Source organism: Venturia canescens, chromosome 1, assembly GCF_019457755.1.
Source record: "Venturia canescens isolate UGA chromosome 1, ASM1945775v1, whole genome shotgun sequence".
Taxonomy (NCBI): domain Eukaryota; kingdom Metazoa; phylum Arthropoda; class Insecta; order Hymenoptera; family Ichneumonidae; genus Venturia; species Venturia canescens.
Window position 1 is genome coordinate 35207172 of NC_057421.1, and position 27224 is coordinate 35234395.

Here is a 27224-nt window from a genome sequence, read left to right on the forward strand (position 1 = left end):
AGATAAAAAAACGAAGAAGAAAAAAGAAAAAATAAACAAACTGGGTGAAAAGCGATTACGGCTTGATCGCCCTTTCGTAAGGAGTGGCCTGTGCTTACAGGAAAGAGCCCGATCTCGAGCTGGAGGGTCTCCTGAAGAGGCATTACACGACCGTGGAGTTTTTTCAGGGAACCATGATGAATGCCGTGGATCTAGAACGTGTTAAGGTATCACCCACGAAATTAAGCGAACAAAAAACTACAACAAAAACTTCACGACAATTCGCCTCATAAATACCGAACAACACACGCGAATCAGTTCCAACAATCAACTTATTTTAGAATCAATTTTGATTTTTATTATCTACGCATTCAACTATTGTTAACGGTGGAAAAATGAAAGTTTTTTTTCTTAGGTATTTTGATATGTTCGATTGGATATTACGTCGAACGACTTGATGGATCGATCCTCCCCCGATCGATCGTCGATGATCAATGCCCACTGTTTATAGATTTTTATATATTCATGTGCTACAGTAATTATAATGCATATTATTCATTGTAATTACGATTATAATTGTTATTTTTATGTACACGTTTCATTTGGTAAACTAATTAGATACATTATGTCATTTGATTTTCGCGCATATTTTATCTCGTTTTGTGAGTCGCGTAGTCTCGTGCATGAAGAAAATTCGAGCGTATTTTTCAACTCGAGCATCTAATATCTGTCGATGATTTTTTCACTCGCTCGAATATTTGTAGTTGTGATTTATCGAAATTCCTTCATAAATATATATGAACACAAAACAATGCTATTCATATGATTACAAATAAGGTTAAATACCTACTTGACTCATTTTGTTTTTTCGTTCTGCTGATTGAAATATGAATCGTTAGGATTTGAAAACTTTTATTCGATTCTCGCTCGATAATTTAGGAACTTTTTGCAATGTTCACTCTTTTCAAAGCATACGGGCTGTCTCTCGTCTACGTGCTTTTCGTCATTTGTAAAGATCCGAACGAAAAAACCACTGTAAGTTCGCCTACAGAAACCCGCGACTATTTCATCGTGTGATTTTTCTCACGTGCTCGTTTCCCATAACGCGAAACTGCGGCTTAACTGTCGATCGATTGACGAAAGTTCCATTTGAACTTCGAGGAACTTTGACTCTCGTTGGCCCTTAGAATTTCAACAAAACACACGTAGGTTTCTTAAGAGTATGGATCAGTCGACTAACCCCACTTGGAATTATCGAAATCGAAATTCTTTGAGACAGCTTGACCGATCAAGAAAAGGCTCTGTCAGCCTACGCAGGACGATGGCAAAAATTGGCTGACAGAAGCTTTTTTTAATCGGCCAAACCGTCTCGAAGAATTTCGATTTCGAAATTTGCAGCTATCTCTCTCGCACTCACGGTTGCGACATACCGACTGATCCATCCTCTTAAGGGAGGCCTCCTGCAGACGAGGGATAGCGAGTACACGTAGTTAAAGCAATCGCCTGCGAGTGCATGGTATGCTGTTTTAAGCTATGGTCCAGCAGGAGCGTGCAGTAGTTGAGACATTTTTTACTCTAGATTACATTTATCAGGTGGACTTTTATGCCATATATATATGCATAAATATGTGTGCGCATATTTAGGTGTGAAATATCGATTTATGAAATTTCTCTTTTTACGAAGACTTATATGAAAGCATATTTTAATGCGTACGTTTGTCAAAATCACAAATACCTTCGCAGTGCAAAAATAAAGGGCATCCACGTGCTTTTACGTAGAAATAAATGCGCATATTTGTAATGGGAGGACTTCGCTGAAAGTGAAGTTTTTCTACACGAATTTATTGTACGAAGCAACCACATGGAAATAACTCGTAATTCAACCATTCGAAAATACATTTTTGTCTGCAGTCACATCATTTTTTTGACTACTAGTGATTCCACTCTATCGTTTTCTCTGCTAAATACTTTTTGGTGGAATCTTGAAGATGAATTCCAAGACCTTGCTACAATTGTTTAATTTTCTGTCACGAAATAGTGAAGCTGCTCTTCAATATTGCTGTATTACGATTTGGAGAATGAAGTGAAGTTCTACTATGATTTATTTTGACATCGTTGTTTACGAATTGTCTCTCAATGGGGTTGCGGTGCTACGCAGAATGAAATATCCACTATAAAAAGTCAGATGATAATTTATGAAATATTTGCTCGTCCGGGTAATCGACGGAGAGATTTTCGAAATATATTTTTAAAAAAACATTGCTATGGCACGATAATATATCGTTTGAAACGGGTTTGGACTGACAGGAAGCCACCAGATCTTGAGTTGGAGGGACTGTTCAAGCGGCACTTCACCACAGTGGAATTCTTTCAGGGAACCATCATGAATCCCATTGATCTGCAACGGGTGAAGGTGAGTCAAGTCGAGAAAACAAGAGAAAACACAAAAGAAAAATAAACCGAAACGAAAGCATCGATTGGTTGATTAATAATGATTGGTCGTGTTTTGTCCACGTGTCGTCAACATTTATCTGACCAACTAACGTTTGTCTATGTGATATGTCAACGTAACCCGTTGGAAATGATGCGCTCTCTCTGTCTCTCCGCCATTCGTCAATAGCAAACAAGTTTGCTCGGTTTGCTTCGCCAATGTTCCCTGTTTTTTTTTCTTTTTTTTTTTTTGTCGCGCGATTTATTCGTTCTATTGAACCAGGAACTTATGCTTGCATCCGAAATGAGGAATAAATTTGACTCTTTGACAGAACCTAAGCCCCGATGAAAAAACTTTTTTTTTTTACGTGAATGCCATTGAGGGGGTTGACAGAACAATCGAAATCGATTACAAGACGTCGAATCTACATTTTACTCGTGGAATATCTTTTTCGTTGAATATTGCACTTCGAAAAATTGTCTAACGAAAATAATCTTTCGTTACACAATGTTTGGGTGAACGAAACGTTGAATGAATACAACGAAATAAATCAACAAAAATTCTTAATCCATGATATTAGTTTTTTCGTATGATTTTAACGATGAAAGGTCATTAGCAAAAAAGAAATGATTTACGTCAATGCTTTCCGAGGTCACATATCTGACGGAATTTGATATTTTTTTCACTACAGAACAAATGCTTGCATTATTTCCTGCTTCTACTGATGCTTCAGAGAAAATGAATTATTTCTCGCGTTACAAAGAGTGAAGAAAAATAATAAACCGATCGAATTTATTTCTATGCAAACGAGCTACGTTTGTGCAAAGAAAAATGAACGCTTTTCTCACGCGATGACAAAATTTATGATTTTTTGTTGAATAATAATGAAGAGAAGACTATCGAGACACCCTGCCTCTCTATATTTCGTTATGGTATACCTGTATTACGCGGGCATGGTTGTTGCCTGCTCTGTGTCAACCTTTACCCCAAAAAAAAATGACCCCACGTCGTTATCGACAATCTACATCTCAAACAGTGGCTTCTCTAATCTTATTTATGTTATCTCTCGCAAATACCAAACTATCCACTCTCTGAACTCCATTCAGCCATGGTCTTATCGTCCCCTTATGCTGCCGCACAAAAACCCTTCTTACTCAATCGATGTGTATTGTCACTCTTCGATGTTTCGGTACACCCGTCGTATATAGCTACGAAAAAAATAATCGATTATTGCTCTTTGTAATGAGATAATTGATCGTGGACCATGCATACGCGCCAATCGCGTGCTCTGAAGGTGGCAAAATGATTTTTAAATATTCCTGTCCAGTTTTCGTTATCTGCATCATTATTTCTATTTCTATTATTACCACCATGATCGTCATGGTTGCCAATGTTGACGTGTCCATTTCTCACGTTCCTTCATTTCAATCACCCCTTTTATCAACTCGTTTCAATCTTATATGTCAACTTTATGACAGTTTGCTCAGAACATCACCATTTTTCTTTTTATCTGCCAAGTGAGAGTTGTTTAAGGAGGAACGTCAGCTTCACGTAAAGTGAGTTTATGTAAATATGAATGTGATTGTTTTTATCCAAGTTATTTAGGTTATGTAAACCCTGTTTGCTTTGTTTGTACGGGATTAACCCCCAAAGTGCGTCATTTTTGGGCGGAATTTATGTGAAATATTAAAAAAAGACAGAATTAAACAACCTCCAATTTTGCACACGTGTTCTTTAGAGTTCAAACTGTGAAATGGTACTTTTTTCTAACCTGTCACCATTTTTTATTTGTTTTTGAGTATGGAAAGATGCGACTTGTGGAATTATTTCCTATGCGTAGGTGTTCAATATTTGAAGTTTGGAAATTATTTAATAAAAAATAGCTCAATGAAATGGATTTAAAATTGGAGAGGCTATAGAAAATATATTAAAAAATGTGTTCTAAAAGTTTCATTAAGCTGTCAGCATCTTTCTCAAACTGATGTTCTTCCTTAAAGAGCCTTGGACCTCACGGCTCCAACACTCATGGGTCCTGATTCAGAGATCTGATATTTCTATTGTTTTTATAATATTTATCCACGGGGAGAATAAACGGCTGGTTAAAACTAAAATTTTCAGGTTAGTTACCAACAAAATGAGTAGAAAATGAATCTGAAACGTTATGAAAACAGCCGGTTTTTCTTCTTTTTGTGAACCACTTTTTTCATTGTTTTTTTTCTGATAACTCTAAAAACAATGAAGAATCGTTGAGTGATCGAAAGAAATGTCAGCCAAGCGGAAACGTGGCACATACTTTTTTCGCATAAGCAACAGCTGCTTAGTCCCACAGTAGTTTCTTCGCCCCTCGTTGGTTAACTATAACTATCGATAAATAACCTTAAAAAATTGCCATCAAAAGAAATCCAAGATCAGTTAGATCCTGGGAAAAGGATAATTTTTTTTTTCAATTTCTAAAACCGACCTCTTCTATCTCATTCTTCCAAATGATTCGTTTTTTTTTCCTTTCGATATTACTACTAGCTAAGACAATTTTATACGTACATGGATAGACCCATGCCTGCTGTCGACTCAGGTGGGTAAGTGCTCTTTTTTCACAGAGCCTAATCGTCTTATTATAATCTTAGTAGAATTATAGAATTAGTTAAACACTTCTATTTCACAAAAGCAAATTGACCAAGTGGAAGCAACTACTTTTGTGATTTTTCGTATTTATTCGATCGCATCATTTTTTTCGTCAATTCGAACGTTCCACTCCAAATTTCGATATCCATTGAATTACGAGCTTTATTACCCTTACGAAAACATGTTTATGAATAAATAAATATCAATAATGTATGTGCGTATTTCCTATTCGTCCATCAGCCATGGTCTGTTTTCGCGTATTGCTTGTTTTATCGGTATCCATTAGGTTCATGGTTCGTCGTCGAGCATGCCGTAACAAAACTGCTTCCATATGTTTAGCTGTTTGTTACATGCGAATTTATGGTGACCCAGTTTTTGCATGTGGATTCTGTAGCCAACATTTGAGGTATAAATGTCAAATATTTTGTGACAGTTTAGTCTGGAATTTTGGATGAATTCTGTTCATTAAAATCGTTAAATAAGTTGGTCAAAATGAGTGAATTCCGACTCTGATTCTTCATTGCTCATTTTATACATCGGACGAAACGAAGATCGCGCTGTCACAGAATGTCTGTATGCACGGATCAACAATTATATATTCGCCAAATAGGAACTAATTAAACGCGCTTTCGGTAACATAGTTTTGATGATTCGCGAAGAATGCGACTCTGCTGCTTTTTATTAGTAACATGGTAACAACGCTCTGAAACAGTACACGATACGTAATTGATATTTTTTTTTCTTATGCAGTAAACAGTGTGGTATTTTTCAGAAAAAGCTTCAAGCATTTTCATGGAACAAGCTTTAATTGCGTCAGTGCATACTGCATTTTATTCGATTTTGAGTATAATCGTACAATTAAAAACGTCGTTGAGAGATGAAATAAAAATTAAATAGCTTTGTCGTTGATGATGGATATTTTTATGCGATCGGAGCTTTTACTCAATAACTCATTTGTCAAATTTCTCGTCCCTTTCTCAATGGAAACTCGAATATTTGCGAGCATCGATTCATCGAGTACGATCTATTTAGTCACACTTCTATCGTTTCGCATTTTATACTCTCGATTATTCTCATCTACCACAAAACAAAAAATGAACTCTTTCTCTCTCACTCTCTATTTTCAACGCACTGACTAAAACGTCAGGGAGAGTGGAATAACAGAGAAAATTGGAGATACAATTGTCAGCTTTATCAAACGAATCGTCGATGATTTTTAGGTCCACGAAGCTGATGCGTGCCTGGTTTTGGCTAACAAATACTGTCAGGATCCTGATGCCGAAGACGCAGCCAATATTATGAGAGTTATCTCGATCAAGAATTACTCCGACGATATTCGTGTTATTATTCAACTTATGCAGTACCACAACAAGGTAATATTGGCTAGAAAATCGATCGAAAGGAAGATCAATATTTTGTGCATGATTCCTCAGTTTGGGTTTCAGTAACGAAATTCTCAAAAATCAATGCTGTATTTTGTAAAGTTTTTTCAAAATTCCTTCGTCATTGCAACCGATTGCGGATTCTTCATTTATGAAATTTCCAGCAGTTTTTATTTCAGAAACAAACGTGAGATATGAAAAAATACAAAATCGTGAGAACGTGTTTTTATATAATGAAGCTGAACTCACAGAATTGGTGATTGTAACAATAAAGATTCATCACGTTTTGAGTTTCATTGTTTCGAATCTTTTTTCTAGTCACTTTTTAATTTTAAACAATCCAAACACCAAACAAGACATGAAAACTCTTCGGAAATGTAACTTTTCGAAAACTACTTTTCGCCAATAATTTTAGAAACGAACGTTGTCGCAAGTAATCAGAATATTGTTTTCTCTCGATTCAGGCCTATTTATTGAACATTCCATCGTGGGACTGGAAGCAGGGTGACGATGTAATTTGTCTTGCGGAGCTGAAGTTGGGCTTCATAGCGCAGTCCTGTCTAGCACCGGGTTTCAGCACGATGATGGCGAACCTGTTTGCTATGCGATCTTTCAAGACGGTCAGTAAAATCGTCCTCCGGCCGCCTTAAATCTTCTATGCATGTTTGATTCGTCGCTTAAACGTATTCGAAGAATCGACTCTCTCTCTCTCTCTCTCTCTCTCTCTCTCTCGAAAAACAAATAATAAAGAGGGAAAAGTATATAAGCTCACGATAAAAGTGTGAGGAGGTTTGAAAAGAATTCACTCAGAAACACATTACATCATGCGATACATTCATCTCTTTGCCCAAACGCTTGCTCCTTTTTAATTTTTTCTTCTCTTATCTTCGAGCCTAAAAAGTTTATTTTTTTCACACATTCAAGTATAAAATCCTGTTCAGTTACGATCTACAAAGATCCGCAATTGAAAACATTTGAAACAAACGAAAAATATGATTCTCGCCACTCCGCGGACGACTGACACATGCATAGGCGCGCGCGCGGTATCCTTAAACATTTGAGATTAGAAAAATGGTTGGTTGATTGGAACCAGTCGCCCGATATATGCAGGCTTGGCAGAATGACTACCTGCGTGGAACCGGAATGGAGATGTACACCGAGACACTGAGCCCTACCTTCATTGGAATGCCCTTTGCCAAAGCTACTGAGTAAGTCGCTCCATGACCAAAAGAAAAAAAAAAAACAAAAACAACAGACGTCATCCAGCCAAAAAAAATAACAAGCTCTGATTCAAGAGACTCGATTTCATAATCCTCCCTGCTTGTTTGCCAAGATTTGTCTACATTTTACATTTTTATTTACGCTGCAACTGTCGCGTTTATTTCTTGCCATTTTTTTTATCGCAGCCGACGCTTTTTCATTTTTTTTATTCTACTAACCGGAGTAAGGCTCGAACACGGAAAGTATTTGAACTATTCTTTTTCACGATAGTAATTAATCCAACATTTAATTGGTCTCCATTTGATGTACATTTTGGTTCTAACTGACGATGAATATTCACTTGTTTCATCCTATTTGGCAAATTCTCATATTACGAGTAATTCATAAATTCTTGTCGGAAATATTTGACTGAACAATATTTATAAATAAACGAGACAAAATTTATCGTCGTAAACAAAACACGCGTTTCATTTTCCACCGGAGTCTCATTGCAGTTGAATTTTCGTCTTTTTTTCGTTTTTATATGAGATCATTTTTCAAATACAATCCTTCTAGTGCACGAGTTCTTGCTCGTTATAATACCTTTTCGTTATCTCGAATCCGCACGTGGTTTCGTAACAGACAATTCAGTTTTCTTCGCACAAAAATCTGCATTCGTTTCGAGCGTATAAAATCATGAATCTTCTGATCGAAGAATCATCAATTTCGGCGTGCTCTTGCCAGCAAAGAGGAAACCCAAGTCAGGAATGGCAGTAATTTTATTATTTCGTGCCTCATCACCGTGTATCATTTTGTTCCTCCTTTTCAACGGAATGTCAGCTGCAGTTTGCTTCGTGAATTAATCGTTAACGAAATGCAATGAAAAATATTGAAACGAGAGAAAAAGCCAAACATATTTATCCATGCTCGATGACAATCCATTGAAAAATATCGAAAACCTTGCACCACAATCGAAAAGAAAATATTTCAAAAGAGAATATTGTCTGCCATAAAATACACAGATTATGTTTTTTCGGTGTCTCTTGAATCGGCAGAAAGGGATGAAGCTTCGCCTCGCCTATGTCTCTCACTACGCTCCACTCCGCTATTGAACCTTTATACAAAAGTGTCAACTACGTATATATATATCTATATATTTATTCAACTATTTATATATACATATATATGTAAATGTACGTACACGCAGAGAAACCTCGAGTTGCCCTTATAACTATCAATGACAACTGCAAATGTTGCATTACGAGTGTCGGAGTTTCGAAAGCACTCCGACGTTCGTAAGATTTTCGTTTGAAGGTATCGTAATAGTATTCGTCCAACCGAGGATGAAGCTGGAAAATTTAGTGGAAATTTGTACCCAGAAAACTGTTAATCTCGATTACAGGATTCAAGAATCATGGACGACGACCAGCAGTCCAAAATTTCACTGACCTCACACATTCGAGTAAAATAAAAGTTTGAATAAAAAGACCCTTTGTACTTGTCATTTCGTTGATGGTTATAAAATGCGAAACTTTCTCTGAGTGTAAGTTAATTGTACAAAAAACGTATCTGTGCTACACCTAATCGATGTAAGACCACCCCCATCGCTTCAGTAACTCCGTTATACCTTCTTCACCTGTTACTATGAACATATTAACGCAATGATAGACTTCCGTCATCGTAATGTTTAAATGGATTTTATGAAAAGTTTATTATACTTTTCCAAGGTTAAATGGACCCATGAGAAAAGAAACGTCACTCTGTTGTTAAAGGATCGACGTTGCTATTAGGCGAGTTTCTTTTATCTTCTATTTTAGTTCGGAACGTAAGACCATTCGTCCGTCCCATTTGCGATCGAAATGCGCACGAGGATAATGGGAATACCGGATGAATTATCGGTTATGGATATGAACAACCAGAAACAAGTACATGGATTTTGTCGGTTGTGCGTGTGTGTATGTGCGCGCGCGCGCGCGAGTGTGAGATCGATCGATCGCGACCGAAGATTGAATGCGTGTTCGAATGAAATTCCATTACCAACGCGCATACATGTATCTGCGAACGTTAAGCCGGGGGGATATCGCTCGCGATCGATTATACTGCAAAGTTTATCCTACCATTTTGCTCTCCAGGCTCATTCCTATCACTGTATCACCTAGAAACACTACTATCATCACTACAAGCCAATTACCTTCAATTTGTCTCCGTGTATAAGCAGGCGACTACCGGCAGATCGGATCTACAAAATGGTCGTTCCAAAGGACAGTTATTTTTTATAAGATGACGTTAGGACAAACGATCATTTGAAAGGAGAGTTAATTTTAAAAGGATGAAAAAAAAATAAATCGTTTCGAGTCATTGCGCCAGAAATGTATTTTAACTAATTTCATGCAATTTTTAATTTGTCGTTTCATTCGTCCTTCGAGTCATCGCGGGAGGGACAGTCGAGTTCGTGGCACGCAGTTCGGAGTAGACAAAAAGGATCTTTGAAAATCCACCGCGAAGTGAAGAGAAAAAATCTTTTTTTCGAACCATCTTTTGGAGTTTTTACTCGAATTTTACTTTGATTTGTCCAGCAACGTATCATCGATTCATCATTCTTTAATTTTGATCATTTTATTCAGTCAATTTGAATAGGAAACGAACAGCCAATCTTCGTTTTCATAAAGTTCGTGCTGGTGAGAAAAAAAAACACGAAAAAAATGTTTGGAGTGTGAGAATCACGAGAAAGAATGAAAGGCATTTCGAATCATTGAATTAACGATTCCTCACAAGGAGACAGGACTCGGAGAGTGTGAAGAAATGAAAAGAATGTGAAAGAATTGCGATGAGTAAACGAGCCTGCCTGCAAAGGTATAGGGTCGACGAGTAATGAAGGGTTTCATGACGTGGAGCTGGTTGGTTGGTGTTTCAGTCGCCGGACACTCAGGCGTGGCAGAATGATTACCTGCAGGGCACGGGCTGCGAGATGTACACGGAAACCCTCTCCCCGTCCTTTACCGGGATGACTTTTCCCCAAGCCAGCGAGTAAGTTCTCGCTGCCACCGCGGCTGCCACACATGCAAACTTACTCATTTCATTCTGTCTTTTCTTCTTCTCTTTCTTAACGACTTACTTTTTTTTGACACTCACTATTTATAACTCACAAAACGAATTGAAATCACTGCTATCGACACTGCATAAGCACACGAACAAAATCCATTTTTCTTTCGTTTTTATCGTACATGTGCAATCTCCTGATTTACATCTTAAAAACAAAAGCAGACACGCACAGACGAACACGACCTTTTATCCGTTCTTTTATCCACAATTCTCTCTCTTACTTTTCGTTTTCTACACGTGTCGATATATTTTTTTTCATTTGTCTCTATATTCCTTTTCTTCTCGTTATCACATCCCACTGGGCGTCCATATATCGATTGTAGTCTTGTTATTTTTTCCGTTTATTTTGCCTCTCAACTTTTCCTCTACGTCCACCACTCCTCTTTGTCTTGCTCGTCAATGAAACACTTTTTTATATTTTACTCATTATATTGCCCAGTCACCCACTACCCTCGGACTGCGTTAAAGAACACATCTTTTTGTATACCATTCGCCTTTTTTAAAAATATATTTAGAAGTTTTTTTTTTTTTTTTTAACGTAGAACTAGCTGTGTTTTGAGTATCCCGAAAGTACCGTTCAATCATCTTAGTTTTTTTGTATACTGTGGTACGAGGTTTTTACTTGATTGCCCGCACCAGTTTATTTTCCACCTGCACAGTGCACAGTTTTGCATTTTGGTGAACTTGAACTTTTTTTTTGTTTTTTGTACTACATTGAAATTTGATCGGTTCGTCGAAATCCTACGATCCGGTACTCCCTTCATTCGGTAATATCTTTTAATTATTATTGTTTTTATCGGTTTCAACGAAATTATCATTTTCTATAATTGTACGCGGTAAGCACATGTACTCAGACTTACGTTTGTGTGCAATTAACCTTTTTTTTTGACACGTTCGTCCTCTTGACTAAACTACTTTGATAACGAAGAAATGAATGGAAAGTAATGAGAAAAAAACGACGGGGTTTTCATTTCCGTGAGGATTTTTATTTCATTACGATCAAATAAATGAATTGGTTTAACGAAACGTTATTTTGTTCAAGGCACTTGGTTTGATAGACATTTAATTTTACGAGCATTTCGTCACTTCGAATAAAAATCGGTGCACGTTGCCCATTTTACCTTCATGCCTGCCTGAATCGTCTTAAATGAATTTATACTTAAAAAGTAGTTACGTCAATATGTATATATACATATTTTGTCTGTAGCCCGAGAATTGGCTACACGCTACAGCCGAGGATTCTCGCGTGAGAAACTTAGTAGTCCTGAAATACGGAAATTCCTACTGCCGCATTGGCTAATACTCGTTTACGACGGAAATTCCAGTTATTTGGCCTACATCGACGGGATTGGTAACCTACTGACTTTGCCAAAAAGGGGAATAAAACTCTTGGACTAACTTGCACCGTTCAAACGGTTAATTACTGCTCGTTGTCACGGGGCGAAACTCGTATATCGCGGAATTCAACTGCCATGAAAGTACGATCTTTTGATACCTCGCCAATTGCGTGTATATGATAGAAAGAGAGAAAAACAGAGAAGGACGATACCGATGAAGCTAATTCTACGATCAATTCGTTGGCTATTATTTATGTCATATATATTTATGCTTCGAATATGGAACATTCATTTGAACTTTAGAGGTTTTGAATTTTGCGTGACTGCCAGAAATCTTCGTATCATTGCTCGAGTCTCGTACCATTCTTTTTTATCTAAACTTTTCATATTGAATTTTTGTTGTACCAATTTAAAAAAATTCCGATTGTCTTGACTGAGTTTTGCTGGTAAAATTATCCTTACTGCTTAAAACTTTATTTATTTTTATCAATTTTGATTTTTTCAACGAATTACAAAGTGTTCATTCGAAGCACGATTCGGAACATGATCGATTCGTTTCACATCGTTTCATTGTGTTGAATTATTTATAGTCAACACGGTCTCGTTACTGCCGAGGTTTATTATTGCCAACGTTCAATAAAGAGCTTGCATTTTTCATTGCTTCGGGAGCCTGTCGAGAGTTTTTTAATGACGCGGATCCACATTGATCAACGAAAGATCCAATAGCAACGATGCTGAAAATACCGCTGAAAACGCAGTCGAATTGAAAAAAAATTCTCCGTGTTTTTGCTCTTCCAGTTTAAGGAGGTTCTTGCTTTCTTATCGAAGAATTATTTTCCAACTTTGCACAATAAAATTTTTCAAACAGAAAGAAAATTCACCATTTCGGAATTGAAATATTTATTGTTAAAGTTCACAATTTTTTCAAAGCTTCCATAAGAGCCCATGTTTAACCTTTCATTTTCAACAATGAATATTTCGACTACCAGACGGTGAAACCTCTCCAATTTATTCACACATAACTAAGCGCTGTTCAAGAAAATTGACGCGGATTTTCGATTCAATAACTTGAAATAATAATATCTAGTGTATTTTTCGTATGGTATCTTATATAAATGGCTTGAACATCCTTAAATTGTGCTTTTTCGTGAACATTGGATACTCACACGTTGATCGGTATAAAAATATCCGAATTCAGTGCCTTCATGACGTTTCTTGAAAGCGATATTTTTTCTTACATTCAACAATTTATTTGTTTATGTATTAAAAAAAAAAATTTTATCTCGCAAAAGTTTGAATAATCTAACGAGACTCTCGACAGTTTGAGTTCTTGCTCTTTTTTCTCTCTCTTTTTATTAAAACCGTGTACTATGTTTTGACTCGAGTTTCTGACGAATCGTCAACAACATGGGCGCAAAGAGGACAAAATTAAAACAGTCGACACGAGAGAAATATTTCGATCGAAGTATCTTCGTCGAGGGGAATATTGAATGACGTGAAATTTAAAAATAGTTGGGGTGGTCGGGTCATATTTATAATTTAAAAACATGGACGTACTGAAATGAAAGGAAAAAAGACTGTTCCCAACGAACCCGTAACTTAGAATTTCTATGAGTGTAAAAAAGCAAACGAACACGCACGAAATAATGCACTTTTCACCGTTAGTTAGTATCCACTGCGCAAAATTGAAATTTTTGCAATTTTTCTTTCGTGACTTCGAGCCTGCGTATATGATTTTGGCACGAATTCGCAAAAAACAAAAAAAAAAAGAGAAAATTACACCGAAGTCCATGCAGATTGGTGTGCGTGTGTGAGAGTACTTGAGCTATGTATTTATATGATTTTTCAAATTCTTAAACGAATTAAGAAGCGGCGCCCTCTCTCTTTTAGATCATAGATAGGCGATCGCGGCACGCGCAACTATACTTTCCACGTTATATTATATCATTTCATATAAGCATAATCATACAACTTATACAACACATTTTGTTTCTCTTTCACTTACTAACTAAACGCGTGTTGAATTTTCTAAGAAGCTGGTATGCAACCATAATGTAATTGAACAAAGTGTGAACCCGTAGACACCACACTCGATCTGGAGAATCCACATGAATTCATAAATTCTGAAGGTTCATTTATTTTCGTTCATTTTCCCTTATTTTTCTTTAAAAAAAAAAAAAAAAAAAAAACGATTGATCAATAACAAAACGTAAATTCGTTTGAAAAATTTTAAAGTTTGTCAGTTCTGTTCGATGGTATGGAAAAACTTCTGGGTTACCAAGATCTGTGGGTGGTGCGATCGGGTGGCTGGTCATTCACAGTGTACAAGGTTCAAGGAAGCTGCTTGAAAAACTGCATGATCCCAAATTCGTTCGTGCGTCAATTATTCGTTGGAGTGAGTTGAAAAATAATGCAGCGAAAGTCGATGATTGGGGTTTTTATTATTTTGTGCAAAAAATGATGAATTATTTTGGATATTTTTTTTTCTAATGGGGAAAAGTCAAGCTTTGTTGTTCCTGGGAAGTGCTTATTTTTGGAGGACATTTGCCAAATGAATTTCTTCGATATAGATTTCTGTTAATGGGAGTTTGATATTCAACGTTATTTTTCAAACGTACTTTCGAAGTATCGATCACTCAATGAATTTTGGTCTGATGACGAATTCAGGAGAAGCAATGCTTCGTCTTTTCGTTTTAATAAAAAATCAGACCCGAGTTTCCTTGATCCATCCACACCGGTTATGAAAGGTTTTACGTTTAGCGTGCCGAAATAAGTATGTTGGTTTGTTATTTGGTATGTTAAGTAGAAAACGGCCAGGAATCATAGCGAACTAGATTAGAAATTTTCTAGAAACCCCATAGAACTTTGGTCTCTTTTCTTCTTTCGTATTAACAAGAAAGAACTAATAATTAATGATCGAAAAAAAAATAAAAATAAAAACTTTCGGCATTCGCCACTTCGATTTTATTGCATGCTTTTGTGACGCTTTTAATTGCTGTGAAACAAACAATGGCACAGCGCGGTGACTTCGCACTATTTTCTGTCCTGAGTTTAATATTGCGATGAAAAATCAGCAACGAACGAATTTTGGCTGTATTTTCGTGTGTAAAGAGAAGTGTTTTAACTGACAATACCCACTATGGCAATAATAGCTTATATGTGCTTATAATTTTGGATGTCGTAATGTGTTTTATATGTGTAAAATCAATGTCGTTCGTAAGTCCACGAGCGTATATGTCGCTTCTTCTTAACGTTTATGAGGTCAAGTTGTCGAGACTGTGGAGCACGAGGTTCAATATTTTGTATGTTAATTTATCGAGGACTAATTTGAGGAAAAAATTGATCCAAGTGCTCCACTTACGTGTTCGGTAGACCGCATATTCTTTGAAGTTAGTGAACGAACATGAAACTTTTGAATTCGTATACAGTGAAATTCGTTTGGATGGGAGGTTAAATTATAGTTGGCTGATGAGTCGAGCGAGGTAAGCTCACGAATTTCACCGTTTACCAATGAAAAACGTGTGGCCATTGAAAAGATGAGAAAATAAAAAGTCGCTATCCAGTGGATATTTATGGCAATTCGATGTGAAAAGTCAATGTGAAAGCACAATTTTTTCAAAATCATTTTTAAAAATCGTGGTGACGATTTGAAGTTATTTTAAATTGGCCACACGTTATAACTTTTCTATAAATATTTAATTTATTTGTGCTTAACGGATCGTGTTCCTTTCCCCTTGGGACATTGAATTTTACCATCCTGAAATGAGTCAAAATCCCTTTTGTTCATCACCTCTTCTTTCTTTACTCCCGTCTAACACACTTATTACAAAACAAAACGTTTTTTTTTTTTTTTATTGCATTCGCTCTATATTCGCCTAAAACAGAGCATGCACACTCACAAGGAATAAAATATTCTCTATATAGTTAAGGAGTTCATACAAATATTGATTTTAGAATAGTTATTAACAATCTTCAGGGATATTAATGAGATCAATGAATTCGTCATAGATTGTGCTTCACAAAATTGAAGCTTCTTCTACTGGCCATCGAGATAAAGGGCGAGGAAGGTGCTGACAGCAAGATTTCGATTAATCCACGAGGTGCCAAGATCGCTGCCAATACTCAGGGATTCTTCATTGCTCAATCAGCCGACGAGGTCAAACGGTAACGTTATTTTTTATCGACATCATGGGATTAATTGGTTCGAATATTTTCTGCAAAAAAAAATCCCAAACTCAGTAATTTGGGATCGCACATTGAAATAAAATTCACATTTTGTTGATTTTCAGGGCGTGGTTTTACTGCAAAGCATGCCACGAGGATATCAAGGACGAGACTCTGATCAAGAAGTGCAAATGCAAAAACTGTAAGTCATTCAAACTGATATGTCTCAGAATCGAAAGAAATCGAAAAAAAATGATAAAAATTCCAGTTAAATTTCGAGTCAATATAAAAAATGTCATCGAAAAGAAAAAAATCTTTACTAACCATAATTACATTTGAATTCTATCTTTGAAACATTTTTTTTTCTTCCAACCATCTAGTACATGTGCGACGAGCGAACAGAGAAAAAAACGAAAAAATAACCATGTTTTTGGTAAACATGGGGGTTGCGAGTCACGTGGCGATGCATTGTGGTTTATAGGGCAACTATATATCGTTATACCTATAAAAAAAACTGGATATCGTTTCACTTCATTACTTTTTTTTTCTCGTCACCCTCGTACATTCGCGAAAGCTCCAACCGACGAAGGAGGCTTTTTTCAAAACTTTCATTAGCCCCCTTTCTCCGACCTCACAATTGAACATTCATTTCGCCTTTTCTCAATTCTGCGAATGCCAACGTCATCCAGGGTATCATTAAGAGCGTCCTTGCTCCGAGTGGTGACTCGCAAGGGAGATCACTCTTCGTCTATTTTTGTCTCAAAATTATTTTCTCACTCACAAATAACCGTGAATTTCTTCTCTCCTCGAACCATTGATTTTCGTCCACGAAAAATAATCGTCATCGAGATTTCATCGACGAATTCACATCGCACATCACTATTTTCTACGACCCAAAATCCGATCACGAACCATTCAAAATTTTCCTATATCTCTACCTTTATAGAGAAATAAAGAATTTTAAAAAATATATCCAATGATTCACTTCAATGAGAATATTACGAATAAAATGGTCAGTGACTGAATACTATTGTGATATATTATTTAGTGGGGCAGCAGCAGCGCTCCTGGGGCCGAGACTTAGGTAACGTCTCTCTAACTCGCTCGCTTTTTCTTTAACTTCATCTTTCTTTGTTCTCTCTATCTCTATATTGTCGTCTCAAGTTATTTTTATTCCTCAAATGACTTTTTATTCAACCGATTAAGTTCCTTTGCGAAACCTATATTTTTTTCGTCTACCATGACCAATCTGTGATCTTTGCCTTTTTCCTTTGCCAATTCTTCTCAGCATTATACATAAAGTCTGCCGTTACATTATTCTTCGTCTCTATATCTCTCGCTCTGTCTATATCTTTGTTTGTACACTTGTCTTGTTTTGAACTACACTCTTTGTCTGTTGCTGCCTATGAAAAAACAAAACAAAAAACGAAAAAATATCTCTACGAACATCCTCTGCATTCATTCACCTGTGACAATGATAATTACGATGATGGTTATATAACGATGATGGTGATGATCATGATACGATACTTTTTTTTTTTTCAATCTCTCGAACAAGAGCTTCAATCCAAATAACTTTTCATTTTGGATCGAAGCTTGGTATTTCATTTTTCACTTCAAATCTTCATCCTCTTTAACAAATGTTGTTTTTTGCTCATTGCTCATTGGAACGTTGCTGATTTATCGTTCCTCTAACATCTCAGTGAAAAATGACGTATGACGAGCTTATCGCCCTATTATCCATCATGCAAATGACTTGCTGTTGCAAATACAATCGGATATGTTATGAAACCAAGCAGAAAAAAAAACCCAGCCAATAACCCCGATAGAACATGTGAAAGTCAGTTGGGGCATGTCCACCTGACTCCTTGACGAGAGGAAAAATAGCTTGCACTTCTTAGTATGTGCCCCCCCCCCCCCCCCCCCCCATAACGTTCGGCTTGCAATGCATGAATAGCTCGGGGTTTTTTGGGCCCCCTATTTATAATTCAGTCAACCCCTCTTTACTTTTTCTCTCTCTCTCTCTTTCTCTCTCATTATTTCTATCGCTCCGTCTCTTTTTCTCTCTCTTTCTTTCTGTCATTTATATATTTAAAACCCCCCGCGAATTTAATGCAATATCTTGTAACGATACAGCTTCATCCTCCAATCGTTGGCATTCTGTGTTCAAAGATTCAACAATAACTCAGTCACGTTTTCCTCGAGAAATCCGACTTTTCGCAATTTTTTCAAGACTTTCAAGCTTTTGGATTTCTTCCTAAAATACCTAATTGAAAATGATTAGACGACAAAAAAATCATAATTTGACTGGATTGTTATGAAACTTCGAAAATTATTTACACATTCTGCAGTCGAGCAGAGTTAGAAACCAAAGAGAAAAAAAAGAGCGAACGAAGTAGTGAAATGAAAACGGAGTAAATGAGCAATAAGAAAGGAAGGAGAATGGAAAAACGTGGCTGAGTGTTACTAACGTCTGCGGCATCGATAAAGCTCTTCATTTATTTTCTTTCATCATCCCCAGAACATCGTTTTCCCCCTTGCTGAATTTCATCCACCTTTCTTCAAATTGAATGACGCAAACAGGAATTAAATTATTCCGCCAACATTCGCTCACGACGAGCTTCGAAATTCATCGGGTTCTTTTCAACCTTTTTTCTTCCGTCCGATTCACGGGCCTTCTCCATCTTCGCTTTGCCGCTCAGCTATGTATATGGCAATCTTATCATTTTCACGCCCAAACTTCTGAAATTGCTGTGCAGAAAAATCTCAAAAAGAAACATCCGAAATAGCAGCTCGTTTGCGTGGGTCTCATTTTTATAGTATACGGTTCGTCGAATCTTCCTGCAATTTCAAACATTCCTAACAGCCCTGTCTTTTATCCTCATTACCTTTACAAAGTACTTTGATGGGTAGGTGACCCTATGGTTGAACCTGTTTTATCAATTATCCCTGATCCCGCACACTTTACACAATTAACGACAATACTCACCATCTGTCAGTCACAAACTGATCCTCAAAATCCGATATCAATATCGAGAGGGAAAAATTTGGTCCTTTGATTCGTTAGTCGTACACAAAGTTTCGATTTTGTTGGATTTTTCAATGTTTGTAATCGCTGTACGCGTCGTTCAACGACGAACGTGTAATAATTTATTTCAACGACGTCGATTTCCATGAGCGGTTTCTCCACGCGTTGAATCGAGTCAAACTCATTAATTCGAGCAATTTTTTCCCACTGTTTATTGCGAAAATCGATTTGAAGGATCGGCTGAAGCACACAGAATATTATGTACGAGAAAAAAAATAATCCATCGAACTTTGAATGATGCTTTTTTTTTTTTTTATTAAACCCTGGGCAATCAAAAAAAAATTACTGTTGGGTGACAACGCAGGATTGTAGAATTAACTCGTCTAAAGTCTTTCTCACGCAGTTCGTTAACTTGATTTTTTTCATCGGAAATTTTCAGGTCTCAGCTATTATTTTGTTTTTTTCTTTTTTTCATAGAGAACATTCTAGCAGCGCAGGCGACACAGTACTTCTAGGAATAAACGATCATTATTTTCGCATATGAATATGTATATACGTGTGCGTGTGTAGAGAAAGAGCCGGTAATTTGGAGCCCTTCGATACTTCAACATTAGATACGAAGCCCGAATCGATGCGAATATAGCCTTTCGATGATATTTTTACGACGAATTCGAACTTCCACGGCGCACCGCAGAGAGACTCTTAAGTTGTTTTTATTTTGCTTTGGTCATATTTGTCATTTGAAAAGAATTGCTTTTGTGTAATATTTCTTTCTTTCGAAAATTTATTTGTTTTGCTCCAACTTTGTACAGTTTACACTTTCCGTTGTGACAGAGATAAATGACACTTTGGAGGGACGATTCCATTTCGCTAGGTCGTAGATTGCTGGAATTATTTTTCCACGGAAAGCAAACAACGTCAATCCAATATTCCATTACTCTGATGAAATATTGCTGATAAAAATCATAATTTATCAATTGTTGTTTGTAACAGGGAAAAATGAAGTGGGCTTCTGAATTACTACTCCTTCGTCTATGTCCATATGTAGATATGTATTATATATGAGTGCGTGTGTGTGTGTGTGTGTGTGCGTGTCAACGTAAATAATTAGGAAAGAAGAAACATCGTTGCTTGCTCTACGAGACGAGAGAAATAACCGAATGACAGCAACGTTTTTCCAGATGTTGGGATGATGATGATGCAGACCGGAATGGTGAAGGGAAACGCTGCCTTCCGAAGTTATCTCGACGGTACGATTCGTTCCGTCCGCTCATTAAATTATCATAATTGCACAGAAAAAAAGAAAGAAAAAACTTTGTCTCCGTTCAATGGTTGGGCGGTGATCGTACGTCAAAAATATCGTTTTCCGCATATTACGACCGCAAGAAAAAATATATTTCAGATGATTGTTGCTGTTGGGGACGATCGAATATTTCATACGAAACTTTGTTCCGTTGTTATTTCACGATAACTTGTATCCGATCGATGCAAGCTTTATCGTTGAAAGCTTTTGCCTAGAGCTGATTGCAGTTGATGAAAAAGTCTTTAACATTTAATAAGTAAAAAAACAAAAGTCTCGTTTATTTTTTTATCATTTTCGTATGAAGTAAGTAATACTGCTGATTCTGTAAAAACGCAAAAATATTAAAAACTGATTAGTTAAAGTTTGAAGTCGTTGGGCGACTCGGCTGAAATTTTGCTCGTACCGTAACTCGTCAACAACCGTATATTTGATTTTTCTTTGATGTTTCATTACACGTTCAATGACTAATTAATTATTTACGCTTGTTCGATCAATATTAATACTTTATTATAATCATAAAGAGCAGCAGAACTGTTGCGCCACTGCCTGTGCAGTCATTGCATCGCCGAGCACGTTGTTTGGTCGTTACTACTTTTTTTTTTGTTTTTTGTTACTTTGTAAATTTAATGTTTTGACGTTACCACTCGTATCGTAATACACATGTGTAATAATTTTCACTAATACGTTTTTCAATAATATTCATCAGCGGAGGTTCCCAAGTCAAGGGCACAACACGCTTTGATACAACTTATACGTGAATAACTTCATCATCACATTATACTTATAATGCTCATTTAACTCTGTCGTTTCAGTGTTGTTGCTTTACGTGAGTTCCCGTCTTGACGATATTAATATTGACTACCACACGTACGTCAAGCGACTCATCTTCGACGACAGTACTTCATTTCTTGAAAATTATTCGCAAGTTGTCAGCAGTATCAAGAATGACCGTGAAATAATTGAATCGTTGATTTTGCCACAATTTATTTGAGCTGTTAAATGTTAATGTTAAAAGAGAGGCAATCGAATGATGAGTTCATCCAAATATTATTTTTAAAAATAACTTTATTGTGCAGAATAATAATAGAGAAACCAGTTACAGTTGGAACAGAGAGTTCAAAGGATAACGTTTTTATTCATGGACGTTTTTGATACTCGGGAAAAGCCTCGAAAAAGTTTCTATCAGTTGAAAAACTGCGTTGGCGTAGACTGCCAAATGTGTTAAAAATTGCAGTAGAATTGACCGCATATATTATTTACATGTTCGTATATGAGATAATGTGGCTTTGAAATTTTCTTTGGCGCTATCAAATTTGCGAAGACGCAGCTGTTTTTCCCAACCTGGTGAGATACCGTTTGATATACCCGATTTACCAATGGAGAACCCTCCAACGAGATGTTTTATGTTTTATTTAGTTTAGAAGGAATTTAAACTTGACGGAGCAGAGGATGGCAAGTAAATATCATATGCAATATTTTTTCAGTGAGTTACGAGAAGCTTCGGTCATAAAGTTATTTATCGATTTTAACAAACGGGTTTTTTGTCATTTTTATCCCTCGTGTTACGTACATGTGAAGAAATGCCAAAGAAGCCGCATCTGAAGCTGCATCGCAGTTCAATTAACAATCGAGAGGATTTCAAATCCTGAAAATTTTCGTAGTTCGTCGATTCTCAAGTACGAAAATTAAATTATTACGTGACCCAACATTTTTTTCAATTTTGTAAGTCTGTGAAGGAAGCAGCACACAAATGAAAAAAATAATAATTTTTTCTCTACAAACTTCATCCCAGGCAGCAAGGATACTGAGTGTTGAGGAACGACTCGAGCTTCTCGAGCCACATTGATATTCCATATATCTGTACTTGCGATCGATAAACGTCTTGATTAAATAAGAAGAATTGGTTAGAATACGAAACATTGGTTGATCCAATGTTTCACACTTCCGTGTGTATTATTAACATAAGTTACGTGAATATGAGTGAATTCCCCGATGCCCAGGGTTTACCCAAACGCGATATATCGCAACGAGATATATCCCGACACTTAGGCGCGCCCTCAATTAATGTCCCTTCCTGGTTGCATTACACACAAAAGACACACCAACGATACCCTTGACAGGCATAAGCGTAAACGAAACACTCATTACATTACATTCCATTGCGACACATGATAGAAAAAAAGGCAAAAAATTCAAGAAACGACTAAATCGATCGCCTATGAACTGGTATACGCGATGCGCAGTGAAATCGTCAGGGCCATTTGCATCGTCGCATCGTGTCACGCTCCAAAATCTCGGATTATCATTATTTCATGTTAAAATATATAAATATATGTACGATCGTATTTCTAAGTATATATTTGGGGCATTCGAGGCCGAATCGACCACTGTTGAATCCGACCCCTTTCGATTTGACGGAAACGTTTTTCATTTTTTCTACTGTACCAAAGAAATTTTTCAGAATTTTTTTCAAATTTCAGAAACGATTCAATTTTTTTTATTTCAAAATGAGAAAAGACAAAAATTGAAAATTTTGCTTCGTTTTTTATCTAAATTCTCAAAAAAAAAAAAAAAGTTGAAGATGACCTTTTGATATTTTTTTCTGAAAAGTACATTCGAAGACGAAACTTTCAACAAGTCAATTTTCGAAAGCGTCATGTCACTTTGACCAAAAATAACGCCATTTTTTTGACGAAATTCATAACTATTTTTTGAAAAAGATAAAAAAGTTTTGCCTCGAATGTCCCATTTGCATATTGTTTTTTATTTTATTTTTCGATAACACCGTCGGGTTTGATCGATCATAAGCGTGTGTGTATGTGAGTGGTTTTTACTATTTATTTGTTACCTTCCCGGACGAACGATAAGTTTGTGTAGCTTGTAAGCAAGAAAATGACCCCTCTCCATCACTGAATTTATTTTGTGGTAAAATGAATTTGTGTTACACCAGCTTGATCAATCCAGTTGAATGTCTCCGTCGTCCAATTATTCAGATTTTTTAAAACGAGTGTTGCAAAAGACTTTCTTAAACCAATGGAGACATTGTCCGGATTTGTTCAAGGTAGTTTTGCCCCCGCCCCTGTCGATGCCCTCCCAACACCTCTTAAAATATGTTGTTCGACCCCAGAATCTGTAGGACCATATAACATATCGATATGAAGACTAACAGCTATGGTTCTTCTCCCTTCGGGCAGTGGCCACATTCCGGAAGGGCGTGCGAGCTGTTCAAATGGTTGGAAGAGCAAGTACGTATCGCCCCGCGAGTAGAAAAACCCAAAAACAAAACAAAAGAAAAAAAAATAAAAAAAAAAAAGTACCAACAACTTATGTCACGTGTTTTTGCGTATTTTTCGAAATTCTTGTTTTCCTTATCACTTATGACATTTGAAAATTGAGTCACTGAACCGTGATGATGGATAGATTCACGAGTCAATAAAGTGGCTCCGATTGAAGTGGTCTCTGAAAAGAGAAAATAAAAAATTCCCACATTTTTCGTGTGCAAAAATCAAATGAGCTTGATTTCTCATGATCGAATCGCATTAACAATAAATAAAATCTTACCCGTTGAGTCTTCCATCGACTAAGATTAAACTCAACTCAGAACGAATGAACTATACAAAGCTTCACCGATTGTTACACTCAAGCCTCAGAACTGAACGTCTATCAATCAATAAAATAATCCCATCCGGAAGAGAGATACATTTTTCGTACCCAAAAAAGCTTGATCTCACGTCAAAGTCAGAGACCAACTCATTCGCTGTGAATTAGATCGTGTAAATCTTCTTGATCAGCACAACGTGTGAAAAAATCCACTATAAACGATTTTGTTATTTGTCATGAACGCGTACGTTCTAGGTCTTTTCGACATGTTAAATGTTGTAGCTCGACTAACGAATTGCTAAATATCAAGACGAAACAAAGTAAAATAACGAGTGGGGGAGTTTTCCCAATTCCCATTTAATGGTCCGATTCGTTTGGTCAGACACAATGTGTACATATATATTTATATATTAGCAATAAATACATATAAATATATGTATATACATTCATATGTGTGTGTGTGTGTATTTACTTAAAAAACACAAAAATCGATAAAAAATAACGAATTTCTCTCATTTTCCCAGCGTGTAGAACAACGTTGTGTTAGTGTTTGAGTCCTATTGATGTGGTGTTATATTTAAACTTAATAATCATGCAACTGATACGATATACATATATACATTATTTCTATACTCGTGTATCGGTGTTCGTGTTGGAATGTAGTTTTTCCATTTTAATTTTTGTTTTTTTTGTTTTTTTCACATAAATAAGGTTTGTGAGTGTTTCGATGGTCATTGTTGTGGGTGAATTGAGAATTGATTCGACTTTTTTTTTCATAACGTTCGAAGCCAAAAAGCTCAGTGTTTCTGTCAGTTTCGATCGATTTCATCATCTCGTTTCATTTCGTTATTGCTTTACCATTTGTTTGTCGTACAACTTTTCACGCGCGATCTACTTTCAACGAAATACTGCAACGATCGAACGAAGAAAGAAAAAAGCCGGGATAGATTTGCCGCGAATATTCGATTATAAAATCAAAACTGCTTACGGAAATTCTCTTCTCTCCGGTTTGTGAGGTCCGGGAACGGTATCGAGTCCAAACGAAATTGAACAATTCGGTAGCCGACTAAATATACAGAAGAACGCGTCGAAACAATATCACCAGCATTCTCCCTTTTATATATTTTTAAAAAAGTGTGTATATATGAGACAAATTACCGATCGTAATTGTCTTCATATCGAGCGATGTGTGTGCACATTATCGAAAGAGAGTGAAGAGCATCTCATTCACTTCGATTAACTTTCGTTGATAAAAAACAATGAAGAAGAAAAAAAAAATACTAAACAGGCAAAGAAAGCGAGACCATAATATGCTCGTATTGATCAATGGATTCATGATTTCACTTAATTTCAATTTTCGTCAATCGTCTACTCGAAAATACAACGATATTTGCATAAACGAGATAAAAGTCACGGTTTTTTTTTTTTTATACACTATACATAAGATCCATCCATATACAGACAAATCGCCCTACTATATGATACTACTACATAGACACGACCGTAAAAAACCTTTCAACTAACCGTCTATGTCTCTATGACCTATTGCCTGAACCTCTCGTCCTCCAATCGTTCTACATAGGTGAAGACTACTCGTACCCAAGTAAGTCAATCGGAGGATATTCTCTTACTTTGATGTAATCGAATTATTATGTAAGAGAAGCATTGAAATTGATTTGTTTTTTTTTTTTTGTCTTTTTTTTTTAATTTTCTTTCATATTATTTCTTTTACTCCACCCCATTATCGTTAAAACATCTCACGCGTGTTGTTTGTTTGTTTGATTTTTGAAAAATAATATATTTTGAAATAATAGCGTAATTATTAGTGTAGGATACGCGTCATCGTCAGTTTAAGAGCAGCGTTATTGAGACACGTTACACCGAATATTGCTATTTTATATATGAAATGTAAAATATGTAAATACTCGATGGGAAAATCCTTGAGCCTTTTGTTTGTGCATTCGTCAGACCCTCCCGCTCTGATTTGTCACATTCGATCCCTTTTACTCTCACGCGCTTTCTCTCTATCTTGCTCTCTCACTCTGTCTCTCCTTCTCTCTGTCTCTATTTCATTATCTCTACGTTCATTATATCGTTCGAAACGCCGAATTACGTTTTACTTCACCAACTATGTTCGAAGTAACAAACAAATATTTTCACTAATATCGATACAATGTTTTGGTGAATGCACAAAAAACCGCTTTTCTATCCCCTTAACAGCCCCACTGAGCCTCGGCTATTGTAAATTTTTGCAAGCCACACGAATTTCCTTCTCTCTCTCTCTCTCTCTCTCTCTCTCTCTCTCTCTCTCTCTTTTTATGTCTTTGAAAATATACTCCAAATGGCACACTTCTCGTCACGAATCCTCTGTGTATTGTTATCGATGTTTTTTGCACGCCGATCCATTTTTGCACGACTCTTTCTATCTTAGCCGAAGTAAAATGAATTAAATGCATTTTAGATTACGTAGTGAACATTAATAAATGTTTCCTATTACCAAGCTAAACCAATGAATCGTAAGTTAATGTGGTTTTTTTGACTATTGCACGTTCGCTTTAGTTGCTGCAGCGACATCGAATGAGCGATAACTTCTTACGTAGCTCAGAGAGTAACCGTATGCGGTATACAGAATCCAAAGACGTTGCAACAACGAAAATAATAAATTTTGTTGAGAAATTTGCACTCACTTCTAACTTATCGAAATTCGATGGACTCCTTAATGCTCTAATCGATTTCCTCGTGCACGGTGCATGCAGCTAACAGTAGTTAGTGGCTTTTATAATGACGGGAGCAACGGGAAGGATAAAAAATTTCACACGATCTTTCTCGATGCTTTCGCTGGTTTCATTCTCTACTGATATCCGTGCGAATCTAATTGAGCATTGAAATTGTACTCGATTGTTCCTAAGGATTTTTCATAATGAGTCATCATCGATAGTTCATCACACTTCTCAAAAAAATCAACATTGCTGTATAAGCAATCTTAACAATTTAACGAAAACTAAAATAGTCGATTTGCAAAAATACTCAACATTCAGCTCGGTTTCGGCGGAATAGAGAACGATAATAAATCATT

At 36.4% G+C, this 27224-nt stretch overlaps 1 protein-coding gene across 34 annotated transcripts in view; it reads left to right on the forward strand.

The window, feature by feature from the left end:
* Window positions 1–27224, forward strand: part of slo (calcium-activated potassium channel slo) — a 100297-nt gene that overhangs the window by 62241 nt on the left and 10832 nt on the right. For 8 of the 34 annotated variants that reach the window (XM_043425672.1, XM_043425687.1, XM_043425526.1 and 5 more), the window contains exons 8-16: window positions 2287–2392; window positions 6253–6405; window positions 6879–7034; window positions 10529–10641; window positions 16062–16217; window positions 16343–16419; window positions 17266–17301; window positions 23743–23793; window positions 25731–25751. In XM_043425672.1, coding sequence (XP_043281607.1) covers window positions 2287–2392; window positions 6253–6405; window positions 6879–7034; window positions 10529–10641; window positions 16062–16217; window positions 16343–16419; window positions 17266–17301; window positions 23743–23793; window positions 25731–25751 — 869 coding nt within the window. Of the gene's footprint in view, window positions 1–100; window positions 207–2286; window positions 2393–6252; window positions 6406–6878; window positions 7035–7524; window positions 7623–10528; window positions 10642–16061; window positions 16218–16342; window positions 16420–17265; window positions 17302–20426; window positions 20496–23742; window positions 23794–25730; window positions 25752–27224 lie in introns of all 34 variants that reach the window. The other 26 variants (XM_043425534.1, XM_043425517.1, XM_043425573.1 and 23 more) reach the window with 15 other exon arrangements.